This window comes from Columba livia, chromosome 19, assembly GCF_036013475.1.
Source record: "Columba livia isolate bColLiv1 breed racing homer chromosome 19, bColLiv1.pat.W.v2, whole genome shotgun sequence".
Taxonomy (NCBI): Eukaryota; Metazoa; Chordata; class Aves; order Columbiformes; family Columbidae; genus Columba; species Columba livia.
In genome coordinates this window covers 8,492,414-8,515,645 of record NC_088620.1, presented here as the reverse complement: position 1 = coordinate 8,515,645, position 23,232 = coordinate 8,492,414, and the positions used below count along the sequence as shown (strand labels likewise).

The 23,232-nt window shown below is 49.5% G+C and overlaps 1 protein-coding gene and 2 long non-coding RNA genes across 7 annotated transcripts in view; 2 read left to right on the top strand and 1 right to left on the bottom strand.

Moving 5' to 3' along the window:
• The first annotated feature begins 204 nt into the window (after positions 1–204).
• TMEM268 (transmembrane protein 268) lies at positions 205–12,975 on the top strand. Of its 5 annotated transcripts, XM_065035964.1 has the most exons (10): positions 216–1,363; positions 1,977–2,143; positions 2,986–3,293; positions 5,011–5,120; positions 5,645–5,752; positions 6,970–7,119; positions 8,408–8,518; positions 10,056–10,136; positions 11,034–11,219; positions 11,994–12,975. In XM_065035964.1, the coding sequence occupies exons 2-10, from the start codon at positions 2,085–2,087 to the stop codon at positions 12,171–12,173; spliced, it is 1,293 nt and encodes a 430-aa protein (XP_064892036.1). In that variant the 5' UTR covers positions 216–1,363; positions 1,977–2,084; the 3' UTR covers positions 12,174–12,975. The 5 variants fall into 5 exon arrangements, with proteins under 5 accessions (XP_064892037.1, XP_064892035.1, XP_064892036.1 ...); XM_065035963.1 differs by lacking the exon at positions 1,977–2,143 and having other exon boundaries at positions 213–1,349; XM_021287451.2 differs by lacking the exon at positions 1,977–2,143 and having other exon boundaries at positions 219–1,363.
• A 721-nt stretch (positions 12,976–13,696) lies between these two features.
• Positions 13,697–17,406, bottom strand: LOC102098452 (uncharacterized). Its single transcript, XR_271880.4, has 3 exons — positions 17,210–17,406; positions 16,282–16,383; positions 13,697–14,441 (listed from the first exon to the last, which is right to left on the bottom strand). It is a non-coding gene; the product is annotated as an uncharacterized LOC102098452 (long non-coding RNA).
• LOC110358733 (uncharacterized) overlaps positions 15,121–23,232 on the top strand; it is a 139,447-nt gene continuing 131,335 nt past the window's right edge. The window contains exon 1 of the long non-coding RNA XR_010467218.1: positions 15,121–15,253. This is a non-coding gene — a long non-coding RNA (uncharacterized LOC110358733). The remainder of the gene's footprint in view (positions 15,254–23,232) is intronic.

Sequence of the window (23,232 nt, the reverse complement as noted above, 5' to 3'; positions counted from 1 at the left end):
GCAAAACAACCTAAAGCTTTGCATAGCCCTATCTTGGGCGGGGATTAGAGCTGGGCCTTGAGCTACTGACAACAGCAAGAAGATTTATCTGATATTTCTCAGTACCTGAACGACGTTACCACGTGAATTGCTGGTTTCCAGTGTAACCGGATCCCATGTGGTTAAGTGGTTTTGGAGTCAGTTCTGTTCCCCATGCGGCCACGTGATGTGATGAGCACATTGCTCAGCAATGTCTGGACCAAGCGGGGTTGCAGAAATTCATCCTTCCAAGAGAAGAATGGCAGTTTCTCCGGGAACTGTACACAGGCGCCGCAATGAAGCTTTTTCTTTTTCTTCTCACTTTTTGAAGCTGTTCACTAAGACTAACAGTCACTAAGATACTTGATTCGCTCTGTTCCAGGCCTCCATGGATCTTCTGGCTTTCACTGAGCCATGAAACCACGATTCCCAGGCTAATGAGCCTTCTCTCCTGTGGTATCTCCCAAGCTCGTCTCTTTGCATGAAAGCGAATGATTTCTCCAGCATGTGAAGCTGTTCTGAGGGTCCATCTGACCTTGTGTCCGAGTCTCCTGCTTTTCTGCCGAGTCCAGCAGCTGGAGAGGAAACTCACACCCGCCCTCCGTGTCAGCACAGCCTCCTGTTTTGAGGACAACTGCAATTCCCACCCTTCACGTTATCTGTTTCTCTGTGCTTTAGCATGATCTTTTGCTAAATATACAGTGATCTGTCCTCAGCCTTGAGGTCTTCATTCACTGCTTCTTATTTCTCCAGCCCAGTCATCGATGCTTGGCTTTGACTACTATATTCACAACAACTAATCTGGCACAGCTTTGGGATTTTTGCTTTGTGAGTCTGTCTGTCTGATCGAGGAGGAGGACAGCCTTCTGTCTGTGCTACTCTTCTGCTCATCTGCCTTAGGGTCCAGCTCTGGACCTGCAAAAGCTGAGCCTAAGTCCTGCGTGGGATCTCCTCCTAAGGCTGTGCTTGTGGTGGGGATACATTTTGAAGAACTTTAGAGGGTTAAGCCAGGGTTCTGAAACCAGCCTAGGGGAAAAGTCACATGCACAAGGGAAATTTTGCAAGCTGGTGCTTGCAGCTCGGGGTGATGAGAGTGAGCGCGGGGGCGAAGGCTTCCTGCCTTGGGTGAGCTGCGCCTGCTTAGTCCGTGGTCCCGGGACACACAGGGAAGAACGTGACCTTCTTCATGTGTGTTGCGGCTGTGGGACCGGGGACCTCCCTGCTCGGCGGTGGGACAGCATGGCGCCTGGGCTGTGCGGAGTGGGACGATGGCAGATAAAGGACCGTGAGAGGAGGAGGAGGGAGCTGAGCCAGGTCGCCGGGAGCAGGAGGTGAGCTGGACCAGGTAAGCTCTTGCTGATCGCTCTGGAAATAATGCAGAAAGACTTTCTGCATGTTTCTCTGCTATTTAGCTAGGGCTTGGAGGTGTCCTAAAAAGAAAGTCCATAGCCTAAAGGAGACAAAGTCACTAGAAAGATGTTGGCATTGTATAAAGAATAAGGTGAGATTTAGAGGAAGACAGAGCCTGGGGAGTGCAGGAGATGAGAAGATGCCCCTCGCATTAGCACAGGAGGTGGCAGAGCAAGGTTTGGGGGACCAGTCTGTAAAAACAGGCAGTTGTTCTGCAGTAAAAGGCAATGGAGCCAAACAAAATCTATGCTGCGTGAAGAGGTAAAAGCAAAGCTGCTTTTGGCAACAAGCTTGTCCCGGCTGGGGAAGGCTGAGCTGACCTGGCCCTGCCGCACCCTTCGCTGTCACCTCTGGGGTCTGTCCTCCAGGGACTCAAAGTTCTCCACATCTAAGAGAAGCCTGCTGCTGTCACCTTAAATTCGGGATGAATCAATGACAGGGTGGTAGGTTTCAATTAGGTTTTCCTTCTGTTTCTTGTAGTTTTTCACTCTCTGCTTTGCTTCTGTTTTGTGTGGGTCTGTCTTGCCTTTTGCTTTCCCTTCTGCGAGATGCTAACCTGAAGGGATTGAAGGCAGAAGGGGAAAGGAGTGAGAAAATTCACCGTTTGAGTCCACCTATGGGTGCTGGGAGCCGTGCTCTGCAACACGAACCTGCCCATGACCTGCAAGGAGATCGCACTGGAGAGTCACACTCAACCTGTGGCCATGACACGCAGGTGCTGTGCCCATCCCGTGTACACACACATGCTGCACGCCTCTTGTGCAACGTGTACCATGGCCTGATTCCTTTAAACGTGAGCTTTCAGCCCTCTAAAGATCAGAAGAACCTTTAATGCTGTTTCTCTTGCCTCAGTTTTCTTTCTGACACTCCTTCAGCTGGTGACTTATCCCGGCTTTGTGCAAGGGGGTAATTGCATCAACAACCATCAGTCAAAAATAAAGCAATCCTCTTTGGAAGGAGAATGGATGAGTTCCGTGAGGGACCCTTACACCAGGAGACATCAACAGGCTCCTGGTGCAAAAATAAGACCAAGCTGAGGTTTAAAAAGTAAATTATAGTTTTAGAGAGTCGTTGTGGATGCAGCTGAACCACAGGAGTGGAAGATAATTGAAAAGTAAACTCCAGAGTCTTCCACGCATTTGCTTTAATTGCCGCCCACAGGTCCTGGCAGTAGGTTACAGACCTACAGCAGCGGCGTTTGCCTGGAAAACCTGTGGGCACTGTGCCCACAGCTCCACTTTCTTCTGAGAGCGCCCACTCAAGGTAGCACCGAAACATCTGTTGGCTTTGGAAAGACAAATCCCACCTGTTCCTTGAATAATTGCTTACAAAATATGAATATTTAAAGATGTTGGGATTAATTTAAGGACTATTTAAGGATAACTTTTTCACCTATTAATTAAAAAGTAATTGCAGCAAAGGGTGAGTCTGTATGTACTGCACCTGGTGGTAACACCCACAGGGAGTGGGGTCCAAAGAGCAGAGAACACCCAAGTTATCGGTGCTGTTACCTTCTCCGTCTCTCTAAGATGTGGAGTTTTCTTTTCCTCTTTTCAGGGCTCAAAAATGCCTCCTTGCTCATGGAAAGCAGGATCTCGAGGAAGCTGTCAGTGGGAGTGTGAATGAGGATTTCACAATCTGGTCCCCCACGAGAAGAGCAAGCTGCCTTGGGCTGAATCCGTGTTTCTTAGCACTGAAAGATAAGGCAGATACACAAAGTGCTGAATTTCTGACAATACGACAGAGGAGAGGAACCTTCAGCATGGCCCATAAAACCCAAGCTGATGGAATTGAGAAAAATGGGTCACTTTCCTCTGTCCTCTACAAGAGTGATTTAACAGAAGGATCCCTGCAGTGGGTGCAAGGTAAGCGAGCAACTTGATGAGAAAGGAGAAAGGCAGCACCGAGTACAGTGCCCTTCAAATAACAGAAGACAGATTTTTCAAAGTAGCTTATTAACAGCACCTCGTTTCCAAAAGTAACTAAACATTAAGGATGTTTCAGTATTTCAGGAAGAGGATGGGCATACTTTGATTTTTTTGGAAGGGCTGATATGTGGAAATGAATAGACATCCACTTACTAAAAATCAGGACCCCAAAAGTCCTCTTTTGGCCTTCAAAAGTCAAGGAATATTTGGGAAACTTGACCTGTGGGTTTTTTTAAGTGACTTCTGTCCCTGGTAACAATTTCCTCCATCGCTGCAGCACAGATTCCAAAACTGCCCCGGGTGCTGTGCAGAGACCCTAGGCAGCGCCATGGGTGACTGTTCTCGCTTGGTTTTTGTAGCTCTTGTCAGTCCAGCAGAGCCCAGGGAGCTGAGCACCTTGCACATCCCAGGTGCCCAAGCTTGGTACCACACTTGCTCGACTTGGTGCCAAGCAACTTGACCCAAGCCACGGAGAACAGGAGAGCTGAGCCCAGCGCTGAGGCCATTGGGTTTTATTCTTGCTTTGTACTTACTGCCTCCACTGCTCTGTGTCGGGAGGAGATAAACCTCAGCAAACAAACAGGATCTTGTTATCCCTTTTTGACTTGATGCAGTTGTACTGTATTGTAATATAAATCCCTCCTTTCACTTGGCATCTCGTGCTGCTGAGCAGCGCAGGGATGGTGAGGATGGGGATGTAAGCGGGAGAGAAGAGATGGTGAATGTGCGCTGTATTTCAGCCAGCACAGCAGCCGGGTGAGCACCCGCAGTGGCAGCAGGAGCAGCCCAGGGGACACCTGCCTGACCCCAGATCTGCAAAGGGGAAGGAAAAATGGTGAAACGTTTCAGTGAAACAGGATCTCATATGAACACGCCACTTCCTTAGACCCGAGCTCTTCCTCTTGACACGGCACAGCTTGTGTAAACCCCAAGTGAATGGCAGATGGGACGCCTGGAGATCACAGCTCTCCTGTGCGGATCCAAGGCTGCTCTGCCTCAGCTCCCAGCAGCCAGCTCCTCAAATCCGGGACAGGCTGTCCTCACACTTTCTAGGCTCCTGGTTGCAGCTTGGGTCTCTGGATTACATCTCTGATCCTAGTCCTAGCTGAAACTGGGAAGCCGAGAGCCTGGAGCAAAGCCCAGGAGCACTGCGAGACTGGAGGCCTGGATGCTGGAGCATCTATGGAGCTCATGCTCCAGGGCAGCCCTGCTGCATCCCAGACAATGGGATTATTGGAAAGCACCTTGGTTTGATTGCTCAAGCTTTTTCTTGTGGTGGGTGGGGTGAGTAGGCAGTGAGGCAGATAGTGTTAGGGACAGCTTGAGTCAATTGTCATTTCAGTTGGAGATCAGAGAGGCAGGACATTATCCTGCTGAAGATCAGAGCATCAGCTTATCTCTGCTCACTCCTGGAACCTGTTTGGGGTTTCCTCCCTTTTTGTATGTTGATTCCTTATGGAAGATATCAGCTACTGTGCTGCTCCCAAAGCTCTTTGTGATGTTCTTAGAAATGTCCAAGGTGGGGTTCTGGGTCCATTTAAAACATGTTGGAGTGGTTTGTGTTCCTCAGCCTTCCCTCTGCCACGTGTTCCTTCGCTGCTTGGAGAAAAACCCGTGCCAGAGCTGTGCTCATGACTCCTTTGGGCTCTTGCAGAACCCCTCGATGGCCAGGTGCTCCTGGTGCTCTGCATGGACAACAACTGCTCGGCCACCGCCTTCGACATGGAGCTTTGTGTGGAGAAGTTGAAGTCCCTTGGGGTTCAGGTAGGCTCCTCATGTGTAATCTCCCCTGGGAGCCCTGTAGGAATGGATGCTGGCTGGATTAGCATCTTTTGGATTTGCACCCATGTGACGGACAGCTTATCATTTTATTTGGCTTGAGTGGCTTGTTTCAGGTCAACTTCAGTCTATGGACTGCAAGTCACCTGTAACAGGCTTGGCTTAAACCTTCATGAAGAAGCCTGTTCCACAGTGAATGGCTCGAAAAGTCACTCTGGGAGGCAGCATCCTTTGGACAATCTGTCTTATCCTTTGTCATAAAAAGGTGGTGTTTTTTCTTGTGGCTTTCCCTGCACTTTCCAGGGAGATCTGACTCCCTGCAGATGGGGCAAGCACACAAGTTTTTGGTGTGTGACAGCTGTATGGCTGAGGTTGGAGGTGCTCTCTGCAGGAAGGTGCTCTGGGACACAGCGTTTTGTTGCAGCACCAGCCTGGCCCAAGCTGGTTCTGATGGGGTAGGAGCCCCAAACTGGAGGGTGACCCTCGTTTTCTGGTTTCTCCCCGAGCAGGTGGCAGCGGATCAGTGCAGAAGGTTAATCCAGGATGCTGTCCTGAAGCCTGAAGTGAGACGGTACATGTTCTACAACTCCAGGGCGTTCCAGATAGCCATTGCTGTGGTAAGGACAGCATGGTGTCTCGCAGGTTTGCCATAGACATGCACTTGCTGAGATGCATCAGGACCTACACGTGGGGTTCTTATGCCCAGGGAGAGAGGTTTGGGTGAGGAGGAGATGCTGGTTTTCACACATCCTTTGGAAACCCCAGTTCACAGATTTTCTGTAGATGGAGGGCAAGGCACCTTGTCCACCCCCTTGCTGGTAGTCCCACCAAAGCAGGCTGTCCATGGCTGAATAACCAGCAGATGCTGAGGCAGTAGTACCCACATCAGGCTTTTTTTTTTTTAAATTTGATTTAAAAAATCTGTAGATATTTTGGTCCTGATGCTAATTTAGACCAATGGACCAATTAACTTTGGCTACTGAGGTGATTGTCTGTTTTTGTGTCTCTTCTTCTGGTGAGAGAAGCTCCTCCAGAGACCCCAACCATTAGCAGCTACTGTGCGGCTCATACTTTGCAGTGTGCCAAGGGTGTGATAAAATCTGACTCCTTAATTTAGCTGTGTTTATTTTTTCAAATAGCCATTATACATATCTTCTCCTTTCGCTAATATTGTAGGAATTGGTGCTCAGTGTTTCGATGGTTTTGGTGCCTGTTTAATGCAAATGAGTTATATTATTGCGAGATGATGCTGTGACATGCTGTGCTGTACACATCATATTTGTTTCCAGGCAATCTCCTGCTCAGATGCGTGCTATCTGAAGTAAAGGCCAAATTAATTCAGTTTTGCCTCTCTTTATGCAAAGGCCAAGTTTGTCAGTCCTTAACACAGTCCTTGAGCCCAGTGCCAGTGTTCACCAATTGAGTGTTAGTACAATTGAGTAGTCTCTGTACCAACTTGAGTGCTTTAACATAGGAGCTTTCTAAGTACAGGGACCGTAAGAATTATTATCATTATGCATCAGTGAATGCATTTCTTATCTAAATGGAAGAACTCAGTTGAAATCCTTCCCAGTATGAATCATCATTAATAATTCACTGTCGACCAGAATTTTTTTATGATAAACTAGGGCCTACTCAGTCCTTCTAGTCCTTTCTTTCCCCTGTTTATTGCTGGAAAGAACTCTTGTCCTTTCTCACCCTCTTAAAATCTCCTATGACTTAATTTTATGGCAAGGTACTACCCTGAGAGAAGGGACCAGTAGTTTTCTTCTTCCTTTGACCTCTCTCTCTTTCATAGTTCTATGAGTATTGTCAGTCTCTCTGGGTTTTTTAGGTTTTCTACGTGTCTCTCTGGACAAACATTTACTCCACAGTCCGGCTGTGTTCCTTTGGTCGCTACTGGGAGGCCAGCGTGCTGGTGACCCTGGCTGCTGTACTGGTCACTGTTGTTGTGATACTGGTTCTTGACCGTCGCCAGAGGAAGGTGAGAGGGGGCTGCTGGTGTGTGCAGGGGGCAGAACTCCCTCCCACCGAGGTGCTGGGACCCAAGTCATCTCCTGGATGTGTACAAAGAATATAATGGTACAGGGAGGCACGTTAGACATGAGGAAGAAATTGTTGGCCCTGAGGGCGCTGAGAGCGTGGCCCAGGTTGGCCAGAGAGGTGGTGGATGAACCATCCCTGGAGACATCCCAGGCCAGGCTGGACGGGGCTCTGAGCAACCTGAGCTGGTGAAGATGTCCCTGCTCATGCCAGGGGTGGCACTGGGGAGCTGGGAACGTCCCTTCAACACAAACTATTCTGTGATTCTATGAGTAGGCTCAGAGATCAGATTCAGGCAAGGGATGTTTTACAGCCAAGTTAGGTGTTGTAATGCCTAAACTGTAGGTGTTGGAGCCTGGCAGGCTGGCTCTGAGTGCCTGCTGTCTCTGGAGATAGAGCTACTATGGCGATTGTGGTTTGTGCTCCCACAGCTGGTGGGAAGCCCCAGGGACAAATCGGCAGAGCCGGCTCCTGCCCTGCTTCCACAATGGTCCTTGCTGTCTCAGCTCTGTGCAGTCATTAATAACATCGTTCACTTCTGTTGCTGCAGTGCTCTGGACCTTGCAAGAGGTCCAGGACAAAAAGACAGCTCTTAACACATAGAAGTTGTAAAAAAATTATAAAACAGAGGCAGACTGGGCAGTAGAAGGAAACATGGAGATGTTGTTAGCATGAGGAGCAACCATCCTGCAGCATTCACCACGTGGTTGCTGTCATCTTTTGGTTGTAGGAATCATGAGAGTATGGAAATTTCTAAGGAGTGATCTGAAAAAATAATATTAGAAAGGCTTGATTCAAAATCCAGAGGAGTCTTTGCACTGATTTGAATGGATTTTGGAGCAAGCCTCTAACAACAGCTGTGCAATGATTCTTCCAAGGGGGAACCTGTCAAATGTGTGGGGGCACAGGGGTTCAGGAGAGGAGTCCTTAACTCAGGGACTGCGGGGGGACAGGAGAGAGAACATGAAACTGGGTGTCGATTCTACTTCAGACATTTTATCTGCAAGAGAAATAATCCTTGGTGAGATTTCTGTCTATACAGTTATCTGCTTGTGGTGGCCAGGCCAATGCTGATGGCTGGTGACAATCCTGCCTTGACCGCACACTGCTCTTGTCACCATTTTCCTTTGAGACATAGAGTATTTGGGATTATCCAGCTGCAGTTCGTATCTGTAGGCTAGCCCAACTTTTCTTTAGAGCGTGGTAATTTTTCCTGCATTCTCCAACAGATAAATATGAATACAGATGCGAGGCTGGCAGCTGTCAATGAAATCTTGATCAAACACAGTTTAATACTGGGGATTACAGATGCCTTGGATGGGCCACACAACATCCTACAAGTATCCTTTCTGTAGGGAATCATTTATACCCCTTCTGGGTATCTAATGATGTGGAGGTATTTTTGATGTTATGATTCATGAGGATTTCCAGTGGGTGTGCTTCCTGGCATTTGTTTTTTCTCCTATTGAATGGTACGAGGGATTTGGGTATTTTTTCTTCTCCTATAACTGGGAATTGAGATATGCCCAAAGGCAATTGGAAATAGTGAGTCTGAAGGATTGAAGGAGGATTAGTCCTTTGGGCAGGCAATTATCCCTGGAAGTGTATTATACCTACATGACAGTGATGGTTCTTATCATGAGCAGAGTGACAGAAATGTGCCTATGGTGAAAAAAAATCCACAACACGGAGAAAAAGAGTCCTTGTCCCTGGGAGCTCATGTTCTGCCTTGCAGAGACAAACTAAGCCAACAGCATCCAGGTGCCTCATCTCCCTCCTTCAGGCACACCAGAGAACTTGGTTTCATGGAGCCTTTCAGCCGCCAAACACTTCTGACATTCATAGCCTTCTAAAAATGCAGCTTGAAGAAATCAGGCAGAGGGGAGGCTCATTGGGTGCTTTTTAGAGGTTCCTTTTGTGGACTAGGCAAATATGAGAGTTTTAAGACAGCATGAAAGTGTTAAACGACGGTGAGAGAGGTGGTGTCCCAGGTTTGCTGGTGGACCTCACCCCATCCTGTATGTACAGGGAGGTAGGAAAGAGAAATGGAGAAGGAACCAAGGCTGAGACACAGGGTCAGAAAGGGAATGTTGCAGGTGGGGAGGGCTGAAGTCAGGCAGAATGAGGAGAAAACACTTAAGAACCTGAATTACACTTTTTTTTTCAAACTAGCATAGTTTTATACCTCAGAAAGTGAGGACTAATCCAACGAGCCTTCACCTTTACTTATGTGTCCCAGAATTGCCTGCAGGCAGAAAATAACCCAAGGATTTACGTCTTCTCTGCTCCAGTGTCAGATCCCTTTTAACCCCCCAGCTTTTATGCTGTTCCTGATCCCCTTACCAATGGCAGCTTGAGCTGTGGCTGCGTTTGGGGCGGGGGTTGCAAATGGTGCCTCTGTCCTGCAGACAAGCACCAAGTACAGTAAATTTTGTAAAAAATAAATTGGATGAATCACTAGAAACAAAGGAAAAGGAGGAAGGGGATTAGGGGAGCTAAGTCAGTGTGACCCACCAGTTTATCTAGATGGAAGGCACTGAGATGAGTGATGGGCAATGGCTCTGGGTTATCCCAGCTGTCACCCCCACAGGCTGCAGGTTTGCGAGGACTTGCTGCCCTCTGGGGGAATGTCGCCTTTCCTTGTCACCCCTCTTCTCTTCCGCATTAGTTTGAGGTCTTGCCTTATCCCAGACACTCTTGGCTTAAAATCAGCCCTGCAATGTGTGATTTGGTTCCTGACTCTGTCCTGGGCATCCCATGGGCATCACCTGCCTTTGCTCTGCTTCCTGTGAGGTCCGTACCGCGATCTGCATGGAGGCAGAGGGCTGTGGAGGGGGAAACATGGCAAAACCCCTTCCTTAACCCTGCCTGTCCCAGCTGTGGTTTGTGCGCTTCAGCCCGGAGCGCTGCCTCCAGTCCTTGTCAGCCCATATCACAGACCTGCAGAGGACACGAGAGGTAAATGACGGTGGGTTCAGCCCAAGATCCCCTAGGGACACGTCCAGGTCCACCCCTGGGCTCCGGTTTTGGTGGGATGGAGGTGGACAAGGAGAACAGCGTGTTTGAGTGTCCTTCTGGGCATCCCCTGCTATGAACTGGGAGCTGGACAGGTGGATAAGCTGCATCTGTCAGTGTCCAGTTCAGCAGGAGTTTGTTTAGACCCTGCGGTACCTGTATGTCTGGATAATTAACTGTACAACTTTAATAAAGGAAAGCCATCAAGAATCAAGGGCAAATTTTGAAAGCATGTGTCACAACTTGAAATAGCCGACACCTTGACCTGTCCTTCTGAAATAAATGGGATAGCCTGAGGAATAAGTAAACACTGTACTGGGCTAACTGTATAAAAATTTTGCCCTCTTGGCCTTCAGAAAGTGTTTTCCTCTATGTGGGTGTGTAAATACACAAACACTGCTCTCTCCTGTGCTGAATTGCCCTTGCTGACCATGGCTGTGGCATGAGAGGTGAAGGGGTACAACCCCCCAAACCTCTCAAGGCTGCTTCTCTCCCTGGATCAATTAACAAATGCAGATTGGGGGATGGACAGTAATACACCAATTCACATATTGACTGATATAACTCATACAGTTTTTAAAGACAAGATTCTCTGTGCCAGCCTGTGACCATTGTGCTGGGAACAGTCACCGGCACAAGAGGCAGCTGATGGCAGCCGGGACGAAGACGCTTAGCTCCAAGTGCTGGGCACGGCCCTTGGCCAATGCTGTTTTTTACTCTCGGGATGATAACTCCCAGGAGTAAAACATGTGCGGGAGACAATCATGCCCTTTAAAGGCTGTCCCCGAACCGGCACTGCTGCCTGCTTTTGGACACCCCCAAAATCTCTTTCTCTTCCAGTCGGGCTTGCGACGCAGCCTGGACCAGCTCTGCGTGGTTATGGAGGCGGTGGTTCACCCTGACCCGGGGACGGAGGAGGAGACTCCGTGTGAAGAGTCCCCTCTTCTATCCAAGGGAAGGAACCCAAATAAAAAGCCTGTGACATGCAATGAGCTGCTCCGCCTGGTTCCTGATGGCCCACCAGAGGTAATGAGAAATATCCCTCCAGGAACCTTGACTCCAAAACTCATCCAGGCAGCCACCAGCAATGGGGAACGTGTCCTTTTTCACCAGTAGAAGCACCTGGAAGCCTGGAGGTCCACAAATACCTTCTTCAAACCTGGCACTGCTGAGCAGTTAATGCTTACTGAGCAGCTAGTGCTTAATCCTTGAGGAATTAATGGATTGTGCTTTTCCTTGCTGGTGGCTGGGGGTCCCTGTTTGGAAGAAAACCTCTCCCCAGGGCCTGTGCAGGGACCCACCACCTCTATCCACGCTGGGGATGTGGCATGGATGTCCCCAGCCTTTGTCTCCTCCATGGAGCGTGCCTTCAAAGACTTATGCCACGCTGAGCGACAAATGTGTCCTCATTCCCACTCAGCAAGAAACTTTAAAAGGGATGATTTTGATTTATTTTAGTTTTCCGCTCACTGTTATTAAGTGAATTTGGTGCAGGTGATGTCCCTGCAGGTTGAAGCTCTCTCGTTCTCTGTGGGCAAGATAAAGCATCAGGAGGTGGTGGCAGGGCAGGTAGGTCCCCAAACAGCCTGGCTCTGTGGTCATTCCATGTCACTCCCCCATGGGGACAATGTGCTAGCACTGCTGACCAGAAGGGTATCTGGGACAGTTACATATGCTATTGGCTCCTGTCCTGTTTCTTCCAGACAAGGACAGTCCTTGAACAAGGGAGCAAATGGTATTTGATGTATCATCCCCTCTTCCCACAGGGAGATGCTCTGACACCTCTTGTGCTCATTTCAGGTGATGGCTCAGCAGCTCCTGGTGATCTTCAGCGGATGCTACGTGCGGCTCCTGGTCACCGGCCGGCTCCCCGGGGCTGGGGTGGGGGGACACCTGGAGCACAGCAGCGTGCCCTGTCTCTGCCAGTTCGTCAAGACCACCACGCTCAACACACAGCAGAGCTGGTTCATGGGCAGGTGACCAGAGGGGGCTGGAAAACCCCAAAATAAGAGCTGTGAAGCACAACAGCAAGAGGAAACTGTGGGGTGGAGGACAGAGCTGTAATCGCTCATCCTGGACTTAGCAGGATGAGCGAGTGGAACTGTGACTCTAATGAAACATGCAAGATGCTCACCAGAAAGCTGCTCACCTTCGAGACCTGCCTGCCCACCGGCTTGGTGTGAAGGAGCTGCTCTGGGGGCAGAAATACTCTGAGGAAACCCTAGAGCTCCCTGGGTCATTTCCCACTGCTTCTACTTGAGGAGCCACAGGCAATACCTGCAGGTGCCAGCCCCACGCCTTCGAAATGAAGTACATGGGGGGTTTAGTATAAGGAAGACTGGGGAAATATATACATAACGGTGTTGCAAATGTGATGTTTGCTCTGGATTATTTTTACATCATGTAGTTGTTGGTGACAGTGAGCTTTGTCCTGTGACAGGGGACAACATCTCAGCTGATGACTTGGCAAACTTTCCATGTAAGAACCAGCTCAGGATGGTGCTTGGTACCTGCCCCTTCTTCTGCCTCCCTGGGAGGAGGGTGATGGGCATCTGGATGATCCATGGCATGAAGCCTTAAGGCACTGTGCACTGGAGCACAGCTCTTTTTAGACCCTCATTTCTGCTCTATTTTGAGACAGGCTGATTTCCTTTGCTTTTCCTTGCCTTCTTTCCCCGGTCACATTTGCACACTGTGTAAGAGGAGCCAGTGGTGGGCAGGAGACCTCTGCATTTGCTTGGAGTCCATAGGGACTGGGAAATAAAGTGCTTTAAGCCTACAAGAGGCTGTGTGCTCAGGTAGTGCCTGTGAATGCAGAACTGCGGTATGGTCCAGAAGCTGCTGGTGTCCTCCTCTGTCCCCAGAAGACGGCATTCCCATTAAATTCAGCTGCCTGCATGCACTTATGATTACCTGACCACCTAACCGTACAGTTTGGTGGTGATAGCTGCCAATGGTCAGAATAGAGTCCTACGGTCTGTGTTTTCCAGCCTTGCTGTGGCTGAGCATACACGGGTATGCACCTCCCAGCCCGCCCTCCCTTTCTCCCCATCTCCAGCAGAGCCCCCCAGCCTCCTGGGCAGGGCTTGTGACTCTCCCACCTGAACAAACTCAGCATGGGACACCTGCCCCACATGAAGCCACCAAGGTCTTAAAATCAAGGTCCCTGGTTTGTGTGCATCCCTCAGTTGTGTATGTCCCATCCTACCACTGAGCATCTCCCCATCATGCGATATTGGACCAAAGGCCAAACCATCACTCAGGGTGGCTGCAAGAGGCTGAGCCCTGGAGAGCCGGGGGCTTGGTGCCAGCTCTGCCCAGGGTGGCTCTGCCCTCTCTCCTGTTGTTTCTGCCCCAAGAAGTGGTGAGTCAAGGTCCGTCTCTTCCTACATGAGCAGCAAGGCAAACCCTGCTTGTGCCAACATACCCTGTATCAGTCCGTTCAAACACCGTAACAATAGCAAACCCCTTCCAGGAGAAAACCCACCGCAATCCCAATCAGCCTCTTTTTATCTGTCTTTATTTCTGGTTCTGATCAGGCTGTCACAGGAAGGGTTCGGGCAGATTCCCCCCCGCACATGCGGAGTTTGCGATTCTGCGGTCATTGCTCTGTGACAGTGTGAGGTTTGCTGGAGGGGAAGTGGGGGAGCCCACCGTGGTCCCTGCAGCTCTCTGTGCATCATGCTGGGTGCTGGCTGCAGGGTGAGCTCAGCTTCAGCAGCTTGTACAAAGCATCACAGGATTTCCACAGACCTGGGCTCTAAGGCTCCTTACTCCAGCTCAGGAGCTGATCTTACAGTTGTGGAATTCACCTGAATGTATGGCAATATCATTGGGAAAACAATTTAGTTTCATGGTATAAAATTCCAATTTGCTGCTAGGATGCAGTGGCTCATCCTCTCCCCCAAAAGTGCCAGCAGCATTTGATACACATTGGCAATAATTTTTTTTCCTGCCAGCTAGAAAATTCTGGTAAGGAGAGACCGATCAGGACGTTTTCTATCATTGTGCTCCTGAGTTGAGAGCAGACACAGAAGGCGTTTGCTGATGTTTTCCAATCTCTGGGCTGCAGGATTCACAGCAAAGAGGTTCCCTGGGGAAAGCGGTGGGAAGAAAGCTTGTGGGCCTCAGGCAAGGACCACGAGAGCTTCTACCCTCAGGACTTGCAGGGCTGCTCTGGGATGGGGTGGTTGTTCCTGGGAAGCGAGGCTCTTGCTTGGGGGGCTGCTGTTACATCTGCCTTTACATCTGCAAATGCACAAGCATTGGAGAAAAGAGAGGGATTCAGGATTAGCCAAAGGGAAAGATTACTGCTGAACGGACAAGACTGGGGTGTGAAGTGTCAATGTGCTCGGAAAACCTCCTGATGGGAACTGTAAGCACCATTAGGTAAGAGTAAGGGAGTCAGGACAGGTTTACAACTTTGTGGCAGAGCCTGCCTTGCTGCAAGGAGGGGACAAAGCTCCACAGTTTCCAAGCTGTGACCTGGATGCCACCAGTGCCTCCAGATCGCCCACATTTCCCAGCCGGACCTGTACTCTGCTGAGCTGTGTGATCCTCACACGCTGTCCTGGACCAGCTTTCCCTGGGGTGCTGCAGAGCCCACAGCTGGGGATGCTCCACGAGAGAGGTGCAGACCCTCTGCTAGTGCCAGCTGGGGCAGCTCCCCCGACTGCAATAAACACCCAGCAATTAACTGCAGAGAAGGAGCTTAATTCCTTTGCTCAAAGGAGGAGTTTGATTCCCATCACTAATACACCTGAGGACCTGCCCAGCTCTTCCCATCTGGTGCCTCTGCAAAGTCCTGGCTCCTGTTGCAGGCCAGATGACTTTTCCTTCATGAGCACTTAATTAAAGCACTAGCAAAGGGAGGCAACCGTTCTCCCCTCCTCCTCCCCCCATTAAAAACCAGCTGTGTTTTTAAGAGGTGGTTTTATAGGGCTGTCCTAAGCCTGCAGTTCCTTTTCCTCCTTTGCACACAGCACGTGGGAGCAGCAGAAAGGGGATAACTCAGCTCTATCCTGCGGTTCTCCTGGGACAGCCCTGAGCTCCTGGCAGAGGTAGGAGACCATGGGCACAACCTGACCGCGGTGGCAGCCACCCGGCAGTGTGCTTGTGCCTGAGTGCAGCTCTGGGCACGTTTGCACAACAGCAACAACAACCGCGAGTGACTCAGCTAAACCAGTGAAACTGGTATTAGTGGGGCAGATGTTTCCACGGCTCGTGTCTGCTGTTCAAACATTATTTTGTTTGGACGGGGAGCTCTGAGAGCAGAGCGGCAGCGCTGGGAGGTGCAGGAGCAGCCCCTGGGGCAGGGCTGAGGAGCCAGGAAACGCTTTGCGGAAGCGGGACCAGCTGCTCTCGGGCACGTTGCGTGAGTGATCTACAAAGTCATAGCGGCTTGTGTGTTTTAAATGGGCCAGGAAGGGGCTGGGGCAGACTGGCAGCAAGGACAGAAATCTTACTGCCGCCTGGGGTGCGTGGTGATGCGTTTTGGGGTTTAGCAGAGTGCCTGAAATAACATATGTTGCTCCAGGGAGATGTAGCTCTGGGGAAATAGTGCTTCAGGGGGTGGTTATATCCACATACTCCTCTGATTATTCCCAGTCTGCCCTGCCTTTTAAAGGCTGCTATTTGCTCATCCTCTCTGTCAGGAGCTGGGACGCAGCCCTGACATTTAAAGATAAAACCCAGAGAGAGAAGATAAAGCAGGAAAGAAAACAAACTTTTGCAATTTCCACCTGTTATGGTTACAGCTCTGAGGAGACTGTGGTGGCTGGATGACAGAGAGGGAGGGATGGGGACCCAGCGCATCTCCCCTGCAGACTGGGCAGCAGCAGCAGCTGCCCCCCTAACCTGTGAGTCCCAACAAACCCTGGCCCCTCCGTCCCATGTCATTGGGGCTGAGATGTCCGATGTCCCTGTCCCTTCCATCCCTTTGTCATTGGAGCTGAGACGCGTGATGTCCCCATCCTTTCTGTCTCGTGTCATTGGGGCTGAGGTGTGCGATGTCCCCATCCCTTCCATTCCCAGCATCGTTGGGGCTGAGATGTGCACTGTCCCCGTCCCCAGTGAGCTGCAAACTTACTGTGGGGGTGGCTGGGGGTTGCTGCCTGTGCTGGGCAGGGTGGTGGCTCCTGGTGCTCCCGCCTGCACAGGGTCCACATCTTCCTGGCCACATAGCGACAGGCTGGTGGGAAAGGGGAGACCTGTCTGCTCGCTGCAATGGTGCAAAACACCGGCTACCCCGAAAATCCCTCACCCAGGGAGTCCAGAGCTGGGGGTCCTGGTGTAGGAAACAATCACCTTGCCAATATAACAGGCCGAGGGAGGATCTCTTAGCAAAGCATGTTTTATTAACGGTTTTGCAAGACCGGGTGTCCTACCTAAAGGTGGGCACACCTAATAGGGCAAAAAGCCCCTGCTTATATCCCCCCAAATCCCGGCTGCAAATTCCCTCACCTACTCCCCACTGGTTGGTACTTCAGGGTTTACAGACTACCCAACGCCTGCCTCAGTTTACCTGTGTCATTCATCTAATTCTAACAACCGCCTTCCCATATTGATTTATTTTAAATATGGATTTCTGGCTCTTTGGCTACCCTTTCCCCAGCTCAACTTTTTAAATAATCAGTTTGCATTCTGGGATTAGTTCAGTTCAAAAAGACTTTGTTTTACATGAAGGGTTCATAGTCCGATGTCTCTCAGTCCTTCCCCCCTGCTGGGCTTGGGCGCCAGGTCCCCAGTTTTGTAAAAACAACATTCCTTTGTTAAACGTTCCTTACACTGGCAGAGGAGGATCTGCTGGGGACCCTTGGTGAGTTATGGCCAAAAGGTGCGGAGGAAATAGAGGGGGCTGGATTTAAGAAAGGGAGTTGCTATTTCTGGCGTCCTGGCTGTGTTTCAAACCGCTCCAGCCTTTCTCCCCCCGCAAGCCCAGGCCAGAAAATATGCAAAGGATTGACCATGCAGAAATCCCACAAAACCCTCTTGCCTCAAACGAGAGGTTTCCTTACCGTTGATAATTACTCAGACCATGTTCTCCTGGGCTCAGCAAAACTCCTTCCTGGCCAGCCTGTCTCTCCCTGCTGCAGGCAGCTCTGCTGTGCTTTAGATTTCTCTACAGCCCGGCTTCCTCATTCCATCCCTCCCATGGGGATGTTGCTCGGGTAACACGCGTCACACACGGACTTAGGCTCGGCCCAGCACGGACTTAGGCTCGGCCCAGCACGGCCCCTGGGCAGGGCTGCACTTGCTGGGATCTGGCAGGTCCTGGGAAGGAGGAATCACCCCGAGCACCGAGGTTTGAACTGGCTGTGCCGGGAAGGCAGTTTGGCCTTGGCTGGAGGAGCTGCCGATGGTGCTTGGTGCTGATGGAGGAGCTGGGTTTGAGAGATGGGGGGGTAAATTTTGTGCTGCAAGCTCCAAGCTGAGCTGGAGAGGAGAGCTGCAGCATGCACTCTGCTTGTGTGGAGCTGGGGGGAAGAAAGGGACGTTTCTTCTCCTTTCCTACTGTAGGGACATCAATATCCTTCCCTTCCCCAGCCAAACCTTCAAATGCTCTTATACCACGTCCCATTGTACTTGGGGGAAGATAAGGATGACACCCCTCGCAGATGAGATACAAGCAGTAACACTGGCCTGTTTCTCCAGGGTGGTTCCCCAGAGCACTGCTTGATTTTTGTCCTCAGGAGTCGCTGCAGGTGGTTACTAAAGAAGTGCTGGTTTTGTACATCCTTGGCAAAACCGTGCTGTTTTTTGTGCTTGGTATATATTCCTCCAAGTCAGGTGAACTCTGAAAGGTTCTGCTTTGCCCTTTGACCAGGGCAATGTGTTTCCTATTTCCGAGCCAAGCACTTGCTGATTCAGGCAGGCTGGACTTTCAACATCCTTGCCTCGGGATTGTATGAGGTTGGTCAGATACATGGTTGATGGAGTGCGGGTATTGTTTCTCGTGGCACTGCGAGTCAGCAGTCTGCGCTGCTGCAGAAGAAAGAGCGAGATCAGTGTGTGAGATAGAGAGGAGCTAATGTCGCTCCACCACCCTTGCTCTTGTTCTGGTGTTTCATGTTGGGAGACTTAGGTAAGCTCTGCACTGGGCTGAAAACTGTTAAAGGCAGCACGGAAAACTTCAGCTGGTGCATGCCATGCGGTGTTAATGAAAGGCAAAGGCTTCAATGGATGTGAAGAATGTTCTCTGCTCTAATCCACAGAGGACTCCCCATCGCATCATCAGATGTCATTGGAGCCTGCAGGAGTATGTCATGCAAGATCTGTAGCTGTTTTAAATAAATAAATAAATAATAAGCCACCCACAAAAAACCAAAACCAAACAAAAACAAGAAAAACCAGCACAACCATAACAACATCAACCACCAAACAAAAAAACCAAACAACAACAAAAAACACAAACAACCATAAAAACCAAAGCTCTAAACCCTGAGCATCCCCATCCAGACCTGCAGAAGCACCCCCAGCCTCCAACCCTCTCTGGAGGACTCAGCTGTTTCACAGAAGAGCTCACCAGGGCAAAGGGAATGATTGCACCACAGCTTTGTGCTTTAACAAATAGTGAAGGTGGCTGGAGGAGTCAACTGCTCCTTTGAGGCTTTGCTTTCAGTTGTTTGGTTTCTGATGGGTTTCAGGAGGGTGTTATCCTTGGCCAAATGTGCGCTGTGGAGCTGATGCCTCAGGTTTGCAGGTGCATCCCTCTAGATGGTGCTAAGCTAAAGAGAAAAGGCGGGTGGCAAAGGGCCTTTGAGGAGAGGTTGTTCTGGTGCTCTGCCTTTGCACATCTGGATCTGCCCGAGGCCTCCTGGGTGTGGAGAACATCTCTGCTGTCAGCCAGGTGCCCGTGCATTTGTACAGGTGCTCTCCTATGGTGCTCATTGTTTCTATTTGCAGCAAATGCTTCTCAGGCCCTTCTTCTGTTTCACGTTTCCCTGCTGATGTGTGACGCTCCACAAATGCATCATGATTTTAATCAGTGTGTCTGTTCCTACCCATGCACTACAGCAGACAAGTTGATTTTTAATGGCAAAAATCCCTTTTAGCTGCTTTTTCCACTTTGACCGGTTTTGCTGAGCAGCACAACTAAGACTACATCAGCTGAGTCCTCTTCTGTCTCATGCATCATTAACCAGAATCTTGACCAAATTCATGCACAGATAATGTATGATTTACTGAGGCGGGAAATCGAGAGAGAATTTATCCTGGCTGCCAGAGAACAGCAAGGATTAGCTGTGAAGGAGAAGTCTGTTAGATCAACAGCTGAACAAACTTGACATTGGAGTCACAGATGGGTAGTAAATAAGCTTTTGAAAGAGCTATTGTTAGAAGAGACTTTTCAAAAAGAATAGCCCCATTCAGGTCTGTTTTTCTTCCCACTAAGTATAAATAGGGGGGGAACAACTCTATAACCTCAATAGCACTGTGTGGATGTGGTGCTGCTGGGAGAGGAGGATTGAGCTCCTCTCCTGGTACCTTGTTCTGCAGAGGGAAAATCTGTTTGTAGGCACTGATGGGATCGCCACACAACCTGATGTTTTTAGTAGGGCTGTAGGAGACACCTCTTTGGCAGGAGCACGCTTAGATTGACTGGAACTGAGGAGCATCCAGCTGTATAACCTAGAAAACAACCTGAAGAGTGAGTTTTGGTGTTGGTCCTGTTCCCATGCAATCAGCTCCGGCTGCTGCCCTGATATCGCTGTTTCCTCTGTCATGGAGAGAGCATGCCACAGGTTTTAAAGCTTCCTAATCTAGATTTGTTGGCCTGAGTTTTGAGTGTGGTTTCTGCTGATGCAGTGGAGAAAGACTGCTTTTGCCAAGTTTTCCTTCCAAGAATGGCTCAGCTCCATTCATGATGAGCCCACAAACTGGATTAAGAGCTCAGGGACAGATTTTCTGGTATTTGAAACCCATAATCTGGGCTGGGCTTTCAGAACAGCTCAGCCCCCTTGTAAGCAGCAAATTATGGTCATAAGTGGCTCAGCACTTTGCAGTTTATATGAGTCTACTCGAGGCTGTGCTTTCCTAAAGCGCAGCACCCAGTGCTCTGGGATCTTGGGAAGAGCAGGGCAGTTATCTGAGTGCTGATCTGAGCTTTCCTGAAGATGAGAATCCTCAGCCTCTTGATATTCCTTCTCAAGGAGTACAAGCATCTCTCAAAAATCAGTTGTCAAATGAATCCATGGGCTGCAGGCAACCTATCATCCATTAAAACCTCTGATATTGTCCATGGGTACAGAACATTAGCTTGTGAAGTTGAGGGACCTCATCTCCAGCATCACTGTGACCCCATTTCAGAGCACATCCATGACCTGTGGGTTCTGTGGCTAGAGATGAAGATACCTTTAGTGTGAATGAACTAGAGCAGTGATAAGGAGTGATGTGGCCGCAGTTACATGCTCACTATTTTCCCAATTTGTTTGGGAGATTTACCGTCAGCATTGCCACACCTGGTTCCTTAGGAGGAAATAAGCTGGGTGAGGTGGGTTTAGGTGTCTGGTCCAGTTCAGAAGAAAGAATGGGTGACATTTAACACCCAGGGTGCTGGGTCACTGCAAACCAGCTGGGCATCATGACCGCTGCTCCAGAGCAGCTTGACATGCTGCGGGGCAGTGAGGAGGCAAAATGAGCTGCTGTAAACATGGTGCTGCTACTGTTTGCTCAAGTGCTGAAAACCAACCGGTGTCAGAGTAATGTGCTGTGTCAGAAAACCTCACTGGCATCAGGAGTCAAGGCATCAGCAAGTCCAAACAAGGCTTTCTCCAGAGGGGTTACAAGGATCTTGGTGTGCAGGAGCTGTTGAGACTCTCTCAATGACAGTTATTGATGACTATGGATAACAAGAAAGGGAAAGACCTTTTTTTGAGCCAAAGTTGGCATCATGTTTTTCCAAATGATTTGTTCCTGGTATCGATGGTGGGAAATTCCTGTTGAATCAAACATTCCTCAGGTGGGACTGGCTCTTGTCACCTTGGTGACCTCTTTGCTGTGGCATGGAGCTCATTCCTGCTGGTGGCCCTGTGCCACTGGCCCAGCCCAGCTCTTCCTCTCCAGCCTGGATGCAATCATTACAAAAAGAATATTTCTGAATAATTTGTCCTGGTATTTGCAAGTCTGAGGAGAGATGAAGGTGACTGCAAGCCTTTCACAGCAAAATTCCCCCAAAATTGTTTACCTGTGCCTTTCCCAGCCCTTGGCAAGGTGACGTCCTTGCTGAGATGGAGGAGAGACATTGATGCAACTCAGAAAGAAGCCCCGGGTTGGCTCATCCCCAGGTGCTCTGAGCAAACACCAGCAGCAGAGCCAACGCAGGAGATCCCTCAGGGTGTGTTTCGTCTCCTGATGTTTGCTAATCGTTTTAATGGCATGGGAGCCGTCACCTGGCCTGGCCTTCCTGCGGTTGTCATTCTTGGCTGGGCGCTTCTAGGAATTGCTGGCAGCCTCTGAAGGAAAAGTATTTTGGAAAGAATTTGCCCCCAAAGCACAGGGTAAAGATTGTTGTCTCCTGCATCTTCTTGGGGTGCGTGTAAATGAGTGAACGTGCAAGCCAGAGCTGCAGGGTCTCCTGTGCATCTTCTCCAGCAGCTGCTGCCATGTAGGGCAGCCTTAAAAATCCGCAAAGGCATCCCTGTAACACGGTGCTCAAAACCAAACTACATGGTTATTGGAGATGCAGCAGAAAACTTCATCTATGCAAACCTTAATGAATCTGAGTTCTGGATATATCCTGGGTATATCCACCTCTCAGAAAAGCTGTTATGTGGCCCAGTTTGCTCCTGACAAATGGTATTTGTTTGTCTCTTGCCATTGCAGTGTCCTCCGATGGCTCATGTAGAGACTCTTCAGGCTTTTGATGTTGTACCTTCCTGACCATCCCCTCTCCTCTTTTTGCTGCCTTTCCGGGCAGCCGGCTCAGCTGTCCCCTTCCTCTGGCCCCCATGTCACTGTGTCTCAAGGAGTTTTTGGGATGGCTGTTAGCACCTCAGAGTCTTTTAACTGCTGAATACCAGAGTATTCAATACTCCTGAATATTTAATGTATTTTTTTAACATATACGGCCTTTATTTAGTGCTGTATTGCTGGGCAGCTGGGTGGAACTGAGCTTGTTTTTGCACTGATTACTGTAGCTTTCCCTGTGGCTCTCAGTGCTTTCTTTTCTTTTTCTCTTAATTCTGATGAATGCAGAAAACCTTTCTTTGGTTCTTAACCCTTCCTTTCCACGTCTCAGTTTGCATCTCAGCATTTGAGTTTAATCACTAAATATTTGTGCCACACCGTATTTACCCATATATCCTTATTTCTAGGTGTTGTATCACTCATTCTGATTTTCAGAAAGACTTCTTGTTGCAGCTGTGCTGGTTCTTCAAAACACTTCCTATTTTTCTGCGTGGGGAATGTTTGCTGTTGTGCCTTTGTTTTACTTTTACGAGCTGCCCACTCTTCTGCTTCTCTTTGATTACTTTCCGGTTTCAGATTTGCAGTCAGTTCACGTCACCAACTAAAACCGACTGTTCACGTGATCCGAACATGGAGGGGGCAAGGGAGCTGTCTGTCTGTCCGTCCATCTGCACTGCCTGACTGGGTGGGATGCAGATACTTTCCCTCCCTCCCTGCCAACATCTGGGTTCATTTAGCACCAAAAACAAGAGCTCCTCACCCAAAAGTTCAAGAGCTGAACTAATTTTCACCAAAGCCAAAAGTGCAATCAGAATCCTTAAGTGTTCCAGCAGAAAGTATTTATCCACAATCCTTGGATATTGCTGCTGTGTGTCTAATGGGTCTGATGTGATGCAGTTTTTTATTAGGAGGGAATTGCATCTGTAGCATTAAATCACACTGCAACGCTGTAGGGCAGCCAAATGAGCAAAGGACCTTTGGCTTGTGACCAAGTATTCTGACTTTTTTTTTTTTTTTGGTGTGATCCCAGATTATTTTCCAATGATAAACCGTGGCTCATAACACACAGCAGAGCTTCCAGGAGCAAATAGGAGATACAGCAGCAGTAGGGAAGGGCAAGTGTCTTGCCTGATGA